Below are 15,348 nucleotides of genomic sequence, written 5' to 3' on the forward strand. Positions count from 1 at the left end.
TTATTGCAATTTCGGTTGTACCCCTCAATATGGCAGGGGAAAAATATAAAACATTCAATGAAAATAGGTGACGAGTTTTATTAAAAGGGGGAAATCAAATGCGGGCAATTGTTAGTATATGTTAGTATATCCGTTCTTTCAAATAAACATCTAAAAAAAGCGTTACTAATCCGACATCCCAATCTTCTTGAAAGCAGAGCACACGTTATGATTCGCTTTTTAATAAAGTTTTTATTCCGTTTTTCGTTCTCAATAAATGGGTGTTTTTGTTTTGCAGTGTTGGTTTTTAAGTCGAGTAATTCTCATACGAAACATTTAGTTTATAATATAATAATAATCTTTTAATGACATACAGTATGATAAAAAGCAGGGAGCGGCGCACAAGTTATTGCAAAAATACATTAGGCCAAAAAGAAAGTGAACAAGGTAGTGCTCTTATACTATCCATTTTAATCAACTAGCAGTTTTCAACTGTGGAAAAATTGCAAGTAATTTGTAATTACAATTAAACATATTTATGGAATTTTATAAGAGAATAATTTTTTCTAATTTTGCAGATAAGCAGTTGCCTCATTTAACAAATGTTTCGTATTTAGCGCAGACGATCAAAAAATACATACAAATATATATATATAAAGTAAAACAAAGCAAAATATGAAAACTTTAATAAAATTAATGGAAGAATTGATACGCTCGAAATGATAGCCATTAATTAATATATATGTATATGTATTTTTATGTAATTATAATTGAAGTTCCAACAGCTCCGAGCGCCAGTTTCTGCTTCTGATCCTAAACCTTTTGCATTTCTTATTTTCCGAGACGACTGCGCATGGACGACAGACGACGCATCCGAGCCCTGTTTTGGGAATAGCTGTCTGCCCATCGCTGCTCGGGCTTGTAGGTGCCGGAGTAGCCGGCGTGCTAACTCAGCAGATCCTTGATCTCCTTGTGCATGTGACACAGGAAATCTACGTAGCTGGCGGAACCGTCTGTACCGCGGTCCTCCACAAGGAAGTGTCGGAACACGCTCTCCAGCTTGTCATTCTGTCGCAACCAGGTTATCTGAAGAAAAGTTTAAGTTCATTACACACTTGTCTGTTTAACTTGTGAATGAAAATACGCACCCTCATGTATCGCGATCGCTCCTTCATGATCTGTTCTAGGATGCCGTGTATGCGCTTAGCCAGCGGCGTTTCGGGAACAATGTTGAACCGCTCCAAAGCAATTTGCTGCAGACCCTGAACACCAAACACAGACTGCACAAAATCAGGCGACAATGCCTGGCCCAGCCAGACGAAGAGGTGGACTCCATTCTCCAGGATGTAGGCGCCATCCTCTTGCGTCTTTTCGTGCGTGCAGCGAACGGGAGTGGGCAGATCTGTCTCCTCGGGCACAACGTTGTGGATGGGAATGAAACGGGGATACAGGTAGCTGACGGATTGGTTCAAATCCATGGACAGAATAAACTGGATAACATAAGATCGATCGTCTAGCGTCATGTCCGAACCGCCGGAGACAGCATCGTTTTTGAGCAAGCACGAGGCATACAGGGGCAGCAGCTTCAGGCACTCGGGAAGAATCAACTGACCGGCGGACGTGGGCGAGGTGCAGTGCTTGCGATAGCAGGCCAGGATCTGCGCCGATCGATGGATTAGGTTATCTTTCACCTGTTTGGGAGAGTGCTCCATCAACTTGAAGCAGGCCTGCTTGGCGAAGAACAGCATCATCGCGTCCAGGTCGCAGCTCTTAAAGACGTCGGCAATCGTCGTTGTAACCCGCAGAGCCAGGTTAAGCACACGCAGACGTCTTTGTCCGCTGCACGAGGTGTACAACAGTGCGACTTGAAGGTACACGTTCTCTTCTGGCGCCAGCTTGTCGTCATGTTTGATCTCAATGCTTACCGACTTGGTGGCATCTGCAAATCGAAAGAAATAGTATTAGTTTATATAAAACCAAGATAGACTTATGGTTACATACCAATACTGGCCAGTTCCACATCAGTTGTATTGGACATAAAGAAGTGACCATAAAACTCCGTGGGTCGGATGCCCGCCGATGTGCGCACCCTCATCACCGCGTCGAAGGCGATGGGTCGCGAAACGTTCTTAATGATATCCTGTATTAGTCTCTTGCCATCCACGTCCGCTTGGAAGTATGTGTATTTGAACACCTCGCCACCAGTCAGCCGAGAAACCTGTCCAATCGTGGCCAAATCGATGTAGGCGTTGTTAAACACGAATAAATCCACTGAGCAACCCTGCTGGACACACTCCTGGCCCAGTGTGTTATATGCAGTGGTTTGCGGGGTGAGTACGGTTTTCTCCTTATCAGTTCCCAAAAGCTTCCTATCATCTCGATTCTTTAGCTTGCCAGGTGCCTCCGCGATGGGGAGCGTTGAGTTAAACACCAGCAGCTTTCCAGCTGCATTGGATGCCTTAAGTGCCTCCAAACCCGCCTGAATGGCAGGGTACAGAATCGTTTCTGTTTCCTTGGTGTCGGCAAACATACGAGGAATCTCTTCCATCAGAGCATCGATTACAGCTGCAGACTCATCTGGGTGGCACAGGAATCCATCCAGCAGGGGCATGAACATCTCCTGGACATCGCCCACCACCATCATTTGCGGCTGGGCCAGACTGCTCTTGATATTGTAGAAATGCACGGTGCTGTTGTACGTGATGAAGCCCACCCGCACCTTGGATTTGTCTTGACCCTGATCGACAGGCAGATGCTTGAGTATGTTCTTGATCTGGGAGCAGAGCAGATTAACCAGTCCCGACTTCACTGTGTTGTAGGAGACGTCGATGATGAAGATAAAGGCGGGAACCTCCGGGGGAGTATTGTTCTGCGGCAAAAAAAAATGGTTTGCGATAATTAAAAATCAGTTTGGAATGTGTTTCTAAATACAACCAACAAAAATATTCGTTCTTTGAAAACACACTATTTATGTTCTTCACATGCCATATGTTCAACATGTTCATTGAAATTTGTTTATGTCCCATTATGAATAGAAAACTATTTTAAAAACTTCCGCCTTTTAGTGTCTTTTGAAGTTTAATTTCCAGAATTTTCAATATAAAAACTTACCCGACAGTAATCCTTGGTGGCCAGGAACTCGTAAGTTCCCAGCAGTAGTTCAGGCCTTTCATGCTTGTCCACACGCTGTCCAGTGTGATCCAGATGCTGATAGTAGTCCTGATGAACTGCAAGGTAGTTCAAACTTATATTAAGGTTTCATTAATTTTGTGCAAGATCGCTTACCCTCCGAAGTAACTTTGCACATCAGGCACTGGAATCGGCGACCGGCATCCACGAACTGCATGTTGGGCGACATGTACGCCTTACACCTGTTGCAACGAATTGGTCCCATTTCGCCGAAGTTCACGATCGGTGGCTCCATTTCACCCTCGGCAATTTTGGCCAGCGGCGAGATGTTCAGTGTCAAGGGTAGAGCTGTGGTCTTCAACAGATCACCGGTATTGGGGATGCAATAGAGCGAGGAGCGCAGAAAGCGGGGTGAAGAGTTGCCTTGGTCGTGAACCAAGAATTTGGTGGTCACCAATGGGGGCAGCAATCCTGGCTGGTTGGTCACAAACGGTCCTCCACACAGTCGCTGGTTCTCAATCATCACCTGGATGGGATTGGGCATTTGATCGGGATCCAGGCGACGTGCCTGAGGCGCCTGTTGATACATATTTCCTGCTCCTGGCATGGGAGGTTGCTAAAAAAGTTAAACGGTTATTACTTGAAATCTCGTTACAAAATAATAATCATGACATACATTAAAGCCAGGACGTCCTGGCTGACCTGGAAAACCGGCACCTGGATGAGGTGGATATCCTGGTCCTCCTGCCTGCTGTCCCGGTTGTGGTGGATATCCTGGCATCGGCTGCTGACCGGGTTGTGGCGGATAGCCCGGCTGCTGGCCCGGGTAACCAGGTTGTGGAGCTCCGAATTGTGGTGGAGCGGCTGCCTGCTGACCTGGAAGTGGTGGTGGTGCTCCAGGGAAGCCTCCGGGAGCCTGTCCTGGAAAGCCACCTGGATACCCGCCTTGCTGGGGGGCTCCGTAAGGTGCTCCTGGTTGCGGTGGCAAACCTGGTTGCGATATGGGTGGCAATCCAGGCTGCTGTGGGGGAAATCCCGGCTGCTGCTGTGGGATTCCTGGCTGCTGCAGTGGTGGAATACCCTGCTGCTGCTGTGGTGGAATTCCCTGCTGCTGCTGCTGTGGGGGGATTCCCTGGTGCTGCTGCTGCTGAGGTGGCAATCCGGGTTGCGTGTAAGTCGGAGGAGTTGCTCCAGGAGGTAGCTGGGGTTGACCCGGTCGTGAGATCGGTAATCCGTACGGGCTAGGGGCAGGCTGGGATGTGGGAATCTGACCGGAAAATGGTGGTTGGCCGGGAATAGGGGGTTGTCCGGGTAGAGGCGGCTGAGCAGTAGATCCAGCTCCAGGAATAGGAGGCTGACCAGGTGCTGCTCCCGGCGTTGCCGTTTTCGGAGGCGGCATGTGCGGCAATCCTGCCAAGCTGGCGCTGTTCAAGCTCATCTGATTAATGCCACTGGCCACGCTTTGTGGCGTGCTGCTGGGCGGTAGGGCACCGTTGACATAACTTCCAGCTTGCGTCGGTGGTGGAGCACCGAATGCAGCATTGTTGTTGTTGGTCGGAGGGGGTGCCGCATTAGAGTTGAACTGATTGAAACCGGTTGGCGGTGGTGCCGCAGCAGCGGGAGCTCCTTGGGGGAGTGGTGGCTTCAGGGGATTGGCCCCACCACCCACACTCAAACCTCCCATCGACGTGGCCAACTGCAAGAGAGAATGGTTTATATTAATTTCACTTCGCTCTTCTTATCTACAAGCTCAGCTTCACTATTCCATTATGAAATCACGGATGACCTCTTTTAATGAATGAAGTGCTCGCAGCTTATCAGACAGAATTTCTTTAAAAAAAAGTGTTGCCGTGGTTTGGGTTACACTGGTGGTACATCTTTGTATATTTGTAATTATATCAATACCAATGGATTCGGATTCTAACTCTTTTCTTATTGTCAATTAGGGATCATAATATTGATAAATTCAATAATGAAAGCGTGATGGACTATTTCAGTTTATTGAAGAAGACTAGGATGAAGATGGCCGGAATTTACAGGATGCTCCGTCCGTTCTATTAAAGCTATCATGGATAAAGCTATGCCATTCACCTGCTGCTGGTAGTTGCCATTGAGGTATGGCTGGGATGCCGCCGACGTTGGTGGTGGTGCTCCGAACTGTGGTTGTTGTTGCTGCTGCGGCGGAGGCAGTTGTTGTTGCTGCTGCTGCTGCTGCGGCGGCGGTTGCTGCTGCTGCGGTAGTTGTTGTTGCTGCGGTGGCCAACCTCCGGAATTCGGCGGAGGAGCTCCAAACTGGGGTTGCTGCTGGAACTGCGTGGGCGGTGGCCCGTACATATTCGGATTCATTCCTGGGCCGGATTAATCACCTTGCTTGCAGCGAAGAGGATGGACGCCAAGCCAACAAACAACTTTCACGGGAAACGAAGAGAAAACACAGACGGATTGGCTCAAAGTTCGCCACGGCGATTTGGCTATTTCGGGGGCTGCTCGGCCGGATTCCTGACCAATGACTCCTCGATTTTGGCCACTCGGTGTTGGCCTCAACTCTCGACGGCCGCGGCGCACGATCGCTGGTTGGAAAACAAGAATAATTTCGAGCTAAACGAACTTCCACGTCAGTTCCCTAACTCGATCTTTTTTGCTCTTTTTGCCTTGCCACGTAAGCTATCGGTAATCGGCAGTGGGAAATCGAATATGAATCGATTGTTCTCTGTGTCGGCTGCCATCGCCGAATCGATAAGCATGTTGCACTTAACAGCTGCTGTAAGCAAACAGCTGCGAGCCATGTTATGTGTGAGGTGGCGCAATAAGACGCGGTGACGTCACGAAATTCGTTGGCTTAAATAAATAAATGGATAAGATATAATGAACATTTAAATTAGATTTAAAAGAGATTTGTATATTTGTACACATTTAATAAAATATACCATGTTTAGAGTTCGTTCATTTTAATAGTATTACAGCTTACAGTCAGGGTTTTATATTAGATTTAATTGCTTATCCGGAGGAAAGGTCACCAAAGGCTCAGAGATTTCCTCGAACCTGCCGGCCCACGCCCTGGTGTTCACCTTGAAGGAGTCCTTCTCGAACTGGACTACGGGCTGCAGGACCTTGTTGAATCGCAGCCCCGTAAAACGCTCTATTTCGGCGACTTTGACGCGATGGTCAGTCAACTTGCCGCCAACCATTCGGCTGTTTTCGATGATATAGGATTCCATGAAGGGATGTGATCCCGGGACTCGACTCTCCACGATCAGCACCTTAAAGTAGTGGGATGGAACCGGCATCGGTATCCAATCAAATACCTCATACTTCATGGTCCATTTGCCACCCTCGTGACAGGAGGGCGTGTAAATCGGCCCAGTGTAGGCGTACACAGAGCCAAATTCTACGGCCTTGCTGGACACGTACTTCTCCAGATCGTTCCAGATTTTCCGCTTGAATGCCTTGCAGATGCTCATCGATCCGCAGCTCAAGACATATACGTCATTGTAGCGAAGGTTCAAGTCATCCGACTTTATCTTCTGATAATCGCCACGGAAGTGCTCGCAAATCCATCGTGGAGCGTTTGTGCACATGTCCTGCGAAACAACGTAGTCCTTGTGGACGTACAGGTTCTCCGTGCTGGGCAGTCCGTACTTGATTAGGTCCAGCAGATCTGTGGTAGTTGCCGCATCGGTATTCAGCATCAGAGCAGCACTAACAAAATCGAAGATCGGCGACACAACCAGCTCCCTGAATTTGTCGGCCAGTGAAGTGGAACGATGCCACAAACGGGTCTCATGGTCAGTCCGAAAGGTGGATAGCTTTCGTAGAAATATTAGAAATTAAATTATGGATATATTTTGAACTTTTTTATATCGCTCACCATGGGATACAACTTGTGCCGGTGGTGGTAGACATAGGGATCCCTTCGAATCTGCCGGAACAGCTGCCTTATGGACGCCTCCTGTTGAACAAAGGCTCCGCACACAAAACCGGTTACTCCCGCAAGGGCACATAAGGCCCACTGATGGACTCGTGATTCGTTGATGGACATAAATGGGCCTTACAATAATTTCGAGTAGTGTTGCCTTGATAACATGTAGAATGTAGCAATTTGTCGACATGTCAATTTGTAGAATATAGCCTGCTTGCAGATAAGCTTTTAAAATTTTCCAATATATTTTCCAACTAATTTCCACTAACTAAATTCCCGAAAAACTTGCGATTCACTTGGATAATTGCTGCCAAACAGGGCACTTCTCCTCAATCCATCGAAGAACTTGAGTCCTGCATAGTGCTCAATCTCACGGATGTCGCAGAGAAACGAGCGGAGTGGCAGGCCATCTGGTATGGGGGCATTGGGCAGGACATAGCCCTCCATATAGGGTTTGCCCAGGTGCAGTTGTGACTCCACCATGATGACCTTGAAGAAGTGCGTCGGAACTGCTACCATGTTCAGTCCGATCATCTCGTACTCCACGGCCCATTTACCTGCCGCTCTTTCATTGGGCTTATATAGCGGACCAGTGCACACGAATACGGATCCGAATCGGTGGACCAGATTTCGAACATATCGTTCCAAGTTGTTCCATGCGCCGCGGTTGAAACCTTCGCCCACTTGTGGGGCTATATTCGTCAGGAAGAACGTATCCTCGCAGTGATTCTGCTGCAGATGGTGATTCCCCGCGGCTGCCAAGTGTCCTCGATCGAATCCAGATCTGCGATAGTCGCTCAGTTCCGAGCGGAAGTTGGAGGGCACACTCAAATCCGGCTGGTATGGATTACGGCCACGTCTGCCACGATTGGGATGTATGCTGTCCGCCTGGAGGTGTTCACACACCCAGTGGGCCACTCGGTTGCGGCGATCGTAGGAGAGCACAAAGTCACTATAAAGACGCAGGTCGTCCAGGCCAGGGAACCCATACTTCATAATTTGCCTCATCCGGTGATCGACTTCATTATTGGTCTCGAAGAAGGAAAACTGGTTAGGGGAAGTATATTGAAGTTTTACTTATATTCTTTTAATTTATTCAGGTTACCACTTCATAGATTTTGGGACCGAGATAGTAGGCATAGGGATTCGTTTGTACCAGTTCCTGCAGGCGCTTTCTGGCATCTTTGTGCTGAAAATACATGCCACCCACGAAGGATGCACAGAGCGCAGTCACTCCCAGGACGAAACCCAGTCCCAGGAGCTGCCAATGTCGGTCCATGAACAGACTCTGTAAATTACCCCTTAAAAATAAAAGAAGGATTTCTCATGGCCATCACTATCTCTTTGTACATATATTTAGATTCTACTTAGGAGAACTATGTGATGTGAGAGCTTTACGATCGTCAAAGTTATTGGTCGCAGGCAAAGTTAAGGGGTTTGTCAAAGGACCGTTCACTGGGTGGAGTATTGAACTGGACACTTGGGTGTTGACTAAATTACGATCGAGTCCTTCGAAGAACCGCAGACCTGTGGCGTTTTCTATTTCCCGGACATCGCTGAGAAGAGTCTTCAGTTCGACATTATTGTTCAGCGGAGAGTTGGGCATCACGTAGGCCTCAGCATAGGGAATGGTATCGCCCCCCTCGATCTTCTGATCGATGACCAGGATCTTGAAGAAATGGGTAGGTACGGCCACCATGGTCCTCTCTTCCGACTGGAACTCCAGGAACCAACTGTTCGACTTCAGTTCACGGGGCAAGTAAATCGATCCCGTGTACGTATATACAGTGCCATGTCTTTGACTCATCTCATGGACGTACTGCAGCAATCGATCCCAGACGGTGAGATTGAAGCCTCTGTTCAGAAAGGGTTTAATGTTGGACAGGAAGAACACACGAGCTGCCTCCGACTGCCTAAAGGCTCCAGCTGGTAACACAGATGTGGAATCCCCGTAGACGACGCGATTGGACAGATCTACCCGCTCGCACAGCCACAAAATCGCAGAGTTTCTTCGATCGAAAGAGGTCACAAAGTCAAATGTCTCGTTGAGGGTGATGTCATTGGTGCTGGGGAAGCCGTACTTCATGATCCCGCCCAGCTTGTGGCAGTCATCGGGCTGCACCTCGAACTCAGCGCTATCAGCTCGCACAGCGAAAATTCCCAGCTGGAAGATGGGAAAAGCTCATTTTTATAGGAATTAGAGTAACCTAATAGAAAGAAGTACCATACCAGTGCGTATAGTTTCCTTCTGATAAAGTAGGCATGTGGGTTTCGTTGCTCCAATCGTCGGATTCTCCGCATGACATCAATGTGCTGATAGTAAGCTCCCAGTGCAAAAAACGATCCAGCAGTGGCCAATATACCAAGAATGCCCTTCACTGGCACTTCCATCGATACTATACATATATCAACTCTGCCAATTTTGTGTTATGAATACGAAACGAATTCGAAATCGTTAACTTGTCTATTGTGCTGCAAGCAAAAACCTATGAGTTGTGTGTAGAAACTAACTTGGTTGTGCCTTAAATTTGAAACTGCTACCCCGTAAACCTGACTTTCCTGCAGTTAATCTTTAAAGTTTTCGTGTCCAACTTTAGACCCCACTGCACTTGCCAACTGCATTAAGTCAATAGAAAAAGTTGCAGTCATCGTTGTGCAGCTAAAAACTAAAAGTCCCCAGGACAAAACATGCCCCATTCCAGTTTACTGCCCCCTTGAACCGCATAATAAGCGCTTTTTGGGGCTACGCCTGACTAAACCAAAAGCGGCGTCAAGATTTATTCCCGGAATCTCGTCGCACTTTGTTATGCTTAAAAATGTTAGTTGTGGATTTACAGTTTTTCCGTTTTGGCCAGAAAACTTTTCACCCCCCACCGCTGAAAACTTTGATCGGTGGATGGAAAAGTGGCAAAGTAAGGGAGGTGATCGTTGAATTGTAATTGCCCAAACTATTCTATATTTTATTTCAACCATCTTCTAATAAGTTATTGAAATTTATATATATATATATATTACTTCGTTGTTTCCAAGGTTTCTTTAAGAAGTCATCCTTTACTCCTAATCGCTGGGAAACTGTCTGTAAGTAAGGTTCATTCCAAGGCAAAAACTTTTCGGGACACATGACAAGGGGTTCAATGAAAGGGAACAAGGTGCAGTTCTTTGGGTTGGGAAACTGTGACCAAGTCTGTCCATATCCTTTTTTTCCAGGGACCGAATTTCAATTTCTCCCTCAGCCGCAGGAATTGTGCTCCACATCCACATCCTTCTTCCATTTCAGTTGGCCGCGAGGCATTGCCAATTAATTTCCAACATCTAATTGGTGGTTGGCCAAATTTATTGGTCTCGTGGTGGAAGGGCTGTTTGTCCTGCCCACCGCCCCCCAGGATCTGTTTGCATATTGATTGATGCCTGGAGGTCCTTGTGGCAATCTGAGGTGCACTGCATACCTTGTCGGTGGCTGGAGTGACTCGCTTTGCCCCTCGCGGATTTTCTAATCAACAAGGCAGCCCAAATTTGCATAATTAAAAGCGTTTTCATGTGGCGCAGGTGGAAGGCTGGAAAGGCCACAAGAAAACGCTCACCGCCCCTCCACTCCCCTCCAAGCTCCAATTTTCCTTGCCAGACGAAAAACTGACTTGGTAAATGACTGAAAATTTGTCGCCTCATTTGAGTTTGGATTAATGAATTATGCACTCGGGGCTGCTTAATTAGGCGGCTTTTCGAATGTGATTAGGGCCACGCAATTAGCCGATAGGACTGAGCATTTTCGGGATCCGCGATAATCATTTGCTGACTGACAGCCATAAAAAGGTGGCCCCAGGATTCGGAAACCCATACCCATTACGCAGCCTTTTTTTCTGGATTTTACAGCGGGTCAACTTAATGGGGTAATTAACTTATCTGGGACCTTTTATGATTTCTTCCTAGGGTTTCTCTGCTTGCCAATTAGCGCCAGAAGGGCTTATGGTTCAAATAATCATAGCAATTTGTTAGTTATATATATATTTGTTATGCATATATTGTAAGAAACAGATGTTAACTTGCGCACTTGCTGTGTTCTTCCAGATCATTAGTCACTTGTCATCTTCCTGCTAATCGATGCTTCTCATAGGGAACTACGATGTTCTATGAGAAGAGATGCTCGTCATAAGGAAATACGATGATCTATGAGAAGAGATGCTCGTCATAAGGAAATACGATGATCTATGAGAAGAGATGCTCTTCATAGGGAAATACGATGATCTATGGGAATAGTTGCTCTTCATAGGGAAATACGATGATCTATGAGAAGAGATGCTCGTCATAAGGAAATACGATGATCTATGAGAAGAGATGCTCGTCATAAGGAAATACGATGATCTATGAGAAGAGGAAACACGATGATCTATGGGAAGAGAGAGAGCGAGCGATCAGTTATCAGTGGAGTGAGTGGACCACTGAGCACAGACTTGGGGTCGCCGCTCTCCGTTCCGATGGGGAAACTGGAGCTCGCGCCGCTGGAGCATCAGCATCGAGAGATCGGAGCTGAGCGCTGTGTCAGTTAGTTGCGCACGCAGCAGTCGGCCGGTTGGATCTGCGGCTCATTCCGCCGGGGTGCGAAATCTATAACGGTGGGCATCGGTCAGCGCATACGCACTACTCCATCGGTCAGAAGCCCCCAGGGAGATATCTTGGAGCAGCCATGGTCTCGCAGCTGGGACGGATTAGCGTCATGAGTGCGCTGCTTTTGGCATTTGTGGCCCTCGTAATTGGTGGGTAATAAACACACTTTTCAAGGTCTTGTCACAGATATGTGTACAAATTCAATTGACTGGCGCTATATACCAAACTGAGAATGCTGTTTTGTGTTTTACTTCGATTTGCAGCCAGCAGTGAGCAGGAGAAAACCGAACTCGATCCCAACGCCACCTGCAATTACACGCTGGTGAAGAAGAAGACCCTGGGCGTGGATCCCTCCTTCTGGAAGAAGTTCTTCAAGCATCTGATACCCTTCACCAGTTCGAGGGGTAAGATGCAGTTCATACTCTTCAAGCGCGACTTTGCGGACTGCGGCAGGGAACTGTTCGTTGGCGATGTGGAAAACCTGAGGAACTCGGGCTTCGATGCACGTCATCCAACGAGGTAGGTGGCTAAGTTTCCGGAAAGATTAGGGCCCCAATGGCAGATCGAATGGGGGTTTTTGCATCGCAGTGAGTGTGCAACAATCAATTCATTACACTAAACGGAGAGATAATGGCTTAAAAGCTGTGCAAACCTTTCAGCTCAAAACAATTGGCAGTGTATTTGGTATTCCCACTCAGTGAAAGCTACGACTAATAGCCAGAAATTAATGCGAGAGCAAAATAACAATCTAATGAATAGAACCAAAACAAATATTTGTCCGAATTCTCTCACCAAATAATTTAATTTTTATATTTCACGACTAACACGAAAACAGGTTTATCTGCTATATTTACATTTTTTGGTTGAGCTTTCGCTTGAGTTATCGCCATTGAGTCATTGCCATTTGACTGATACATAATTGATTGCTAATTAGAGGTTAATACATATTAATAGCTAACAAATTATAACTGCACAATTTTAAAGCATTAAAAGAGTGATAAGATAGCAGGCGAAGTTGATATTATATGAAGACGAATTTAAATCTGTTTATTTTAAGGGGCATTCACTTTTAAGTTACATGGCCAAGTTTGCATTTAGTCACAAAAAGGAAATGAATATTTTGTAGAGACTCTCATTGTTCTTTCCTGATTGCTCATCTGTAGGATTGTCATTCATGGCTGGATGAGTCAGAGCAAGGGTTCCCATATAAGGAAGGTGAAGAACGCCTATCTGAGCCTGACCAATCCGGGACCCAATGGAGAACCCGCCAACTACGAGGACTTCAATGTGATCGTCTGCGACTGGAGCAAGACTTCCACGAACGTGAACTACTACGAGGTGGCCAAGATGGTGGAGGACATGGGAGCCCTGCTGGCGGAACTGGTGCGCTATCTCAACCAGGAGGCGCACATGCACTTCGACGACGTCTACGTCATTGGACACTCGCTGGGAGCGCAGATCGCCGGCAGTGCTGGGAAGCAGATAATGCCATATCGATTCAACACCATATACGCCTTGGATCCGGCGGGTCCACAGTTCCGGGAGAAGAGCGACGAGTACCGCATCGATGCTAGCGACGCCTCCTATGTGGAGTCCATTCAAACCAGCGTTAGCTTTGGCTTCGAGCAGCCCGTGGGACACGCCACCTTCTATCCCAACTATGGGAAGAATCAGAAGAAGTGCTATGTGTATGGCTGTTCGCATAAGAGATCCCATGATTACTTCATAGAATCCCTAACCAGTCCTGCCGGATTTTGGGGACCACGGTGCGAGCGCCACGACGATGGCACCTGGGTGCTCCTCATGAGCGACGGAGAATTCCGGATGGGCGGAGAGCCCTCGATCCCCAAGAACGGAACCTTCTATGTGAAGACCTACTCAAAGCCACCCTATGCCATGGGCCACCGATGGCAAACGGAACCGCCTCCACGGGAGGATGATGTTGAAAACTCCACGGAGGAGTAGGGTATTAGTTGATATATGTACATTTGTTAATTAAATAGAGTGAAAACTTTGCTATTTATAATTTGGTTCTTGCTTTACTTGGTCTGTTTGGTAACTTTCTGTTATCATGGATTCGTTTTTAGTTTCTTACAGAATTTTCAAAACATTTATTATAAATAGTACACCTATTTTTATAAACTTGTATTTAAGTAACTTATTTAACCATTAGACAGACCTTCTTATCTTGCAAAAACCTAAGCCAATTAAGTTTTATGGCAAACTATTCACCAAGAAATAACAACTAGCGAATGTGCAAGTCTGCTAGAAATTCCTATTAGTAAACCAAACTTCAAGATAGGTATATAAACCTCACGATGCACGAAAGGTCTATCCACTATTTCCACAATATTCAACCGAAAATGTTCCGCGCTCAACGCGTTTGCCTTTATTTCGTAGCTTTTCTGGTCTTGGCAGCTGCCAGACCCAAAATTAGCCAACAAATTTCCCAGAATCAAATTGGATTGCGAGTGATCGATCTTTCTACTGAAGAAAGTGTTCCTTCAAAGTCATCATTAGCCACAGAAGCAGCCAGTGAACCATCGACTGAGAGCTCCAGCGAAGAGTTGCCCACAGTGACTTCATCATCTGAGGAAACTAGTGAAGCACCTGAGAGTTCCAGCCAAGAAACCGCCGAGTCATCTGAAGATTCCAGTGAAGATGAGAGCTCCGAATCTAGTGACGAATCAGACGAAGGATCCTATTACTATGATTACTATAGTTACTATGATTATTAATGCATCGCATCACCATTGTACTTTGTGTCAGAACAAAAAACATATCTTTTTGAAGTGGCCTGAAAATTTCGTAGAGTAAAAATGAAGCTGTATTTCTTACTGGTCCTTGCTCTTTTCGGTCTTTTGGCTCATGCAGCCGCAATGCCGGTATCTCAAGATGCAGTGGATGTGGCAATGGTCACCGGACCCGAAATGGATATTCCAGATATTGATTTCTGGAGCAGGACTTAAAAGGTGCCCAAAACTTGCCAGTTTTCCACGGCACAAATCCTTTTTAAACGGTTTAGTTTCAGGATATTTTAGACTGCCTTCTCCGCACGGTTTTTCTTCCCAGTTCGCTGCATACATATTTGGAATAGAATTTTTAATTAAAACAAACAATATGTTACCCAAATTGTTGCTGCTGCTTTTGGGGCGCCGTGCAAAGCTGTGCAAAATTGCAGTTTTTGGACAAGAGGCTGCGGCGGGTTGTTGCTAATGCATTTACTTGGCTTAATTAGTTGAGATTCTACATTATTCATACGCCACGTGTGACCAGCGGCCACCCACTCAACCACCCAAAGTGCTGATGCCCGCCGTCTCCTTCTTTTCCTGACAGCATCATAATTTTCACTTAATTAAAGTTGTCGTTGTTGTGGGTGCTGAGTGCTGAGTTTGAGGTTTGAGGTTTAGCCCCGGGAGCAGTTAGAGAGCTGTGGCGGTGCATTCGGGTCGAAAGTTGGGCGGCGGGTGAAAAAACATGGGTATTTATACTCACAAGTTCTCGCTCTTAATTTAATCTAGTCTAACTACGAAAGTTTTCGAATGCCTGGGTGCTAGTTTGATCGCAAGAGCTGCTTATTAAAATAGCTGTATGTATTTGGCAAGGATTTGTATGCCTGCAACTGAAAGAAGTGCCGGAAAATATGCAAACATGTATTAAATTGTATGTAAACACTAGTTTGAGCTCACAAAGAAAAATGCCAATCCCACTAAAGTCAG

At 46.5% G+C, this 15,348-nt stretch overlaps 6 protein-coding genes across 6 annotated transcripts; 2 read left to right on the forward strand and 4 right to left on the reverse strand.

Annotated features, from left to right (window-relative positions):
- Positions 1 to 211: 211 nt before the first annotated feature.
- LOC120454912 (protein transport protein Sec24C) lies at positions 212 to 5,765 on the reverse strand. The gene is made up of 7 exons (XM_039640613.2): positions 5,200 to 5,765; positions 3,785 to 4,804; positions 3,265 to 3,724; positions 3,091 to 3,206; positions 1,981 to 2,848; positions 1,128 to 1,918; positions 212 to 1,065 (listed from the first exon to the last, which is right to left on the reverse strand). The coding sequence occupies exons 1-7, from the start codon at positions 5,452 to 5,454 to the stop codon at positions 925 to 927; spliced, it is 3,651 nt and encodes a 1,216-aa protein (XP_039496547.1). The 5' UTR covers positions 5,455 to 5,765; the 3' UTR covers positions 212 to 924.
- Positions 5,766 to 6,039: 274 nt separating this feature from the next.
- Positions 6,040 to 7,249, reverse strand: LOC120458602 (endonuclease G, mitochondrial). The gene is made up of 2 exons (XM_039646307.2): positions 6,977 to 7,249; positions 6,040 to 6,914 (listed from the first exon to the last, which is right to left on the reverse strand). Exons 1-2 carry the CDS (start codon positions 7,145 to 7,147, stop codon positions 6,087 to 6,089), a joined length of 999 nt encoding a protein of 332 aa, XP_039502241.1. The 5' UTR covers positions 7,148 to 7,249; the 3' UTR covers positions 6,040 to 6,086.
- On the reverse strand, positions 7,157 to 8,345 carry LOC120458604 (endonuclease G, mitochondrial). Its single transcript, XM_039646309.1, has 2 exons — positions 8,133 to 8,345; positions 7,157 to 8,074 (listed from the first exon to the last, which is right to left on the reverse strand). The coding sequence occupies exons 1-2, from the start codon at positions 8,304 to 8,306 to the stop codon at positions 7,292 to 7,294; spliced, it is 957 nt and encodes a 318-aa protein (XP_039502243.1). The 5' UTR covers positions 8,307 to 8,345; the 3' UTR covers positions 7,157 to 7,291.
- Positions 8,346 to 8,357: 12 nt separating this feature from the next.
- LOC120458603 (endonuclease G, mitochondrial) lies at positions 8,358 to 9,532 on the reverse strand. Its single transcript, XM_039646308.1, has 2 exons — positions 9,257 to 9,532; positions 8,358 to 9,191 (listed from the first exon to the last, which is right to left on the reverse strand). The coding sequence occupies exons 1-2, from the start codon at positions 9,416 to 9,418 to the stop codon at positions 8,391 to 8,393; spliced, it is 963 nt and encodes a 320-aa protein (XP_039502242.1). The 5' UTR covers positions 9,419 to 9,532; the 3' UTR covers positions 8,358 to 8,390.
- A 2,026-nt stretch (positions 9,533 to 11,558) lies between these two features.
- LOC120458084 (phospholipase A1 VesT1.02) lies at positions 11,559 to 13,655 on the forward strand. The gene is made up of 3 exons (XM_039645601.1): positions 11,559 to 11,778; positions 11,893 to 12,148; positions 12,793 to 13,655. The coding sequence occupies exons 1-3, from the start codon at positions 11,709 to 11,711 to the stop codon at positions 13,592 to 13,594; spliced, it is 1,128 nt and encodes a 375-aa protein (XP_039501535.1). The 5' UTR covers positions 11,559 to 11,708; the 3' UTR covers positions 13,595 to 13,655.
- A 268-nt stretch (positions 13,656 to 13,923) lies between these two features.
- Positions 13,924 to 14,459, forward strand: LOC120458086 (cell wall protein IFF6-like). Its single transcript, XM_039645603.1, has one exon. It carries the CDS (start codon positions 13,948 to 13,950, stop codon positions 14,365 to 14,367), a length of 420 nt encoding a protein of 139 aa, XP_039501537.1. The 5' UTR covers positions 13,924 to 13,947; the 3' UTR covers positions 14,368 to 14,459.
- The last annotated feature ends 889 nt before the right edge of the window (positions 14,460 to 15,348 follow it).

The sequence above is a fragment of the Drosophila santomea genome, chromosome 2L, assembly GCF_016746245.2.
Source record: "Drosophila santomea strain STO CAGO 1482 chromosome 2L, Prin_Dsan_1.1, whole genome shotgun sequence".
In the NCBI taxonomy this organism is placed as follows: Eukaryota; Metazoa; Arthropoda; class Insecta; order Diptera; family Drosophilidae; genus Drosophila; species Drosophila santomea.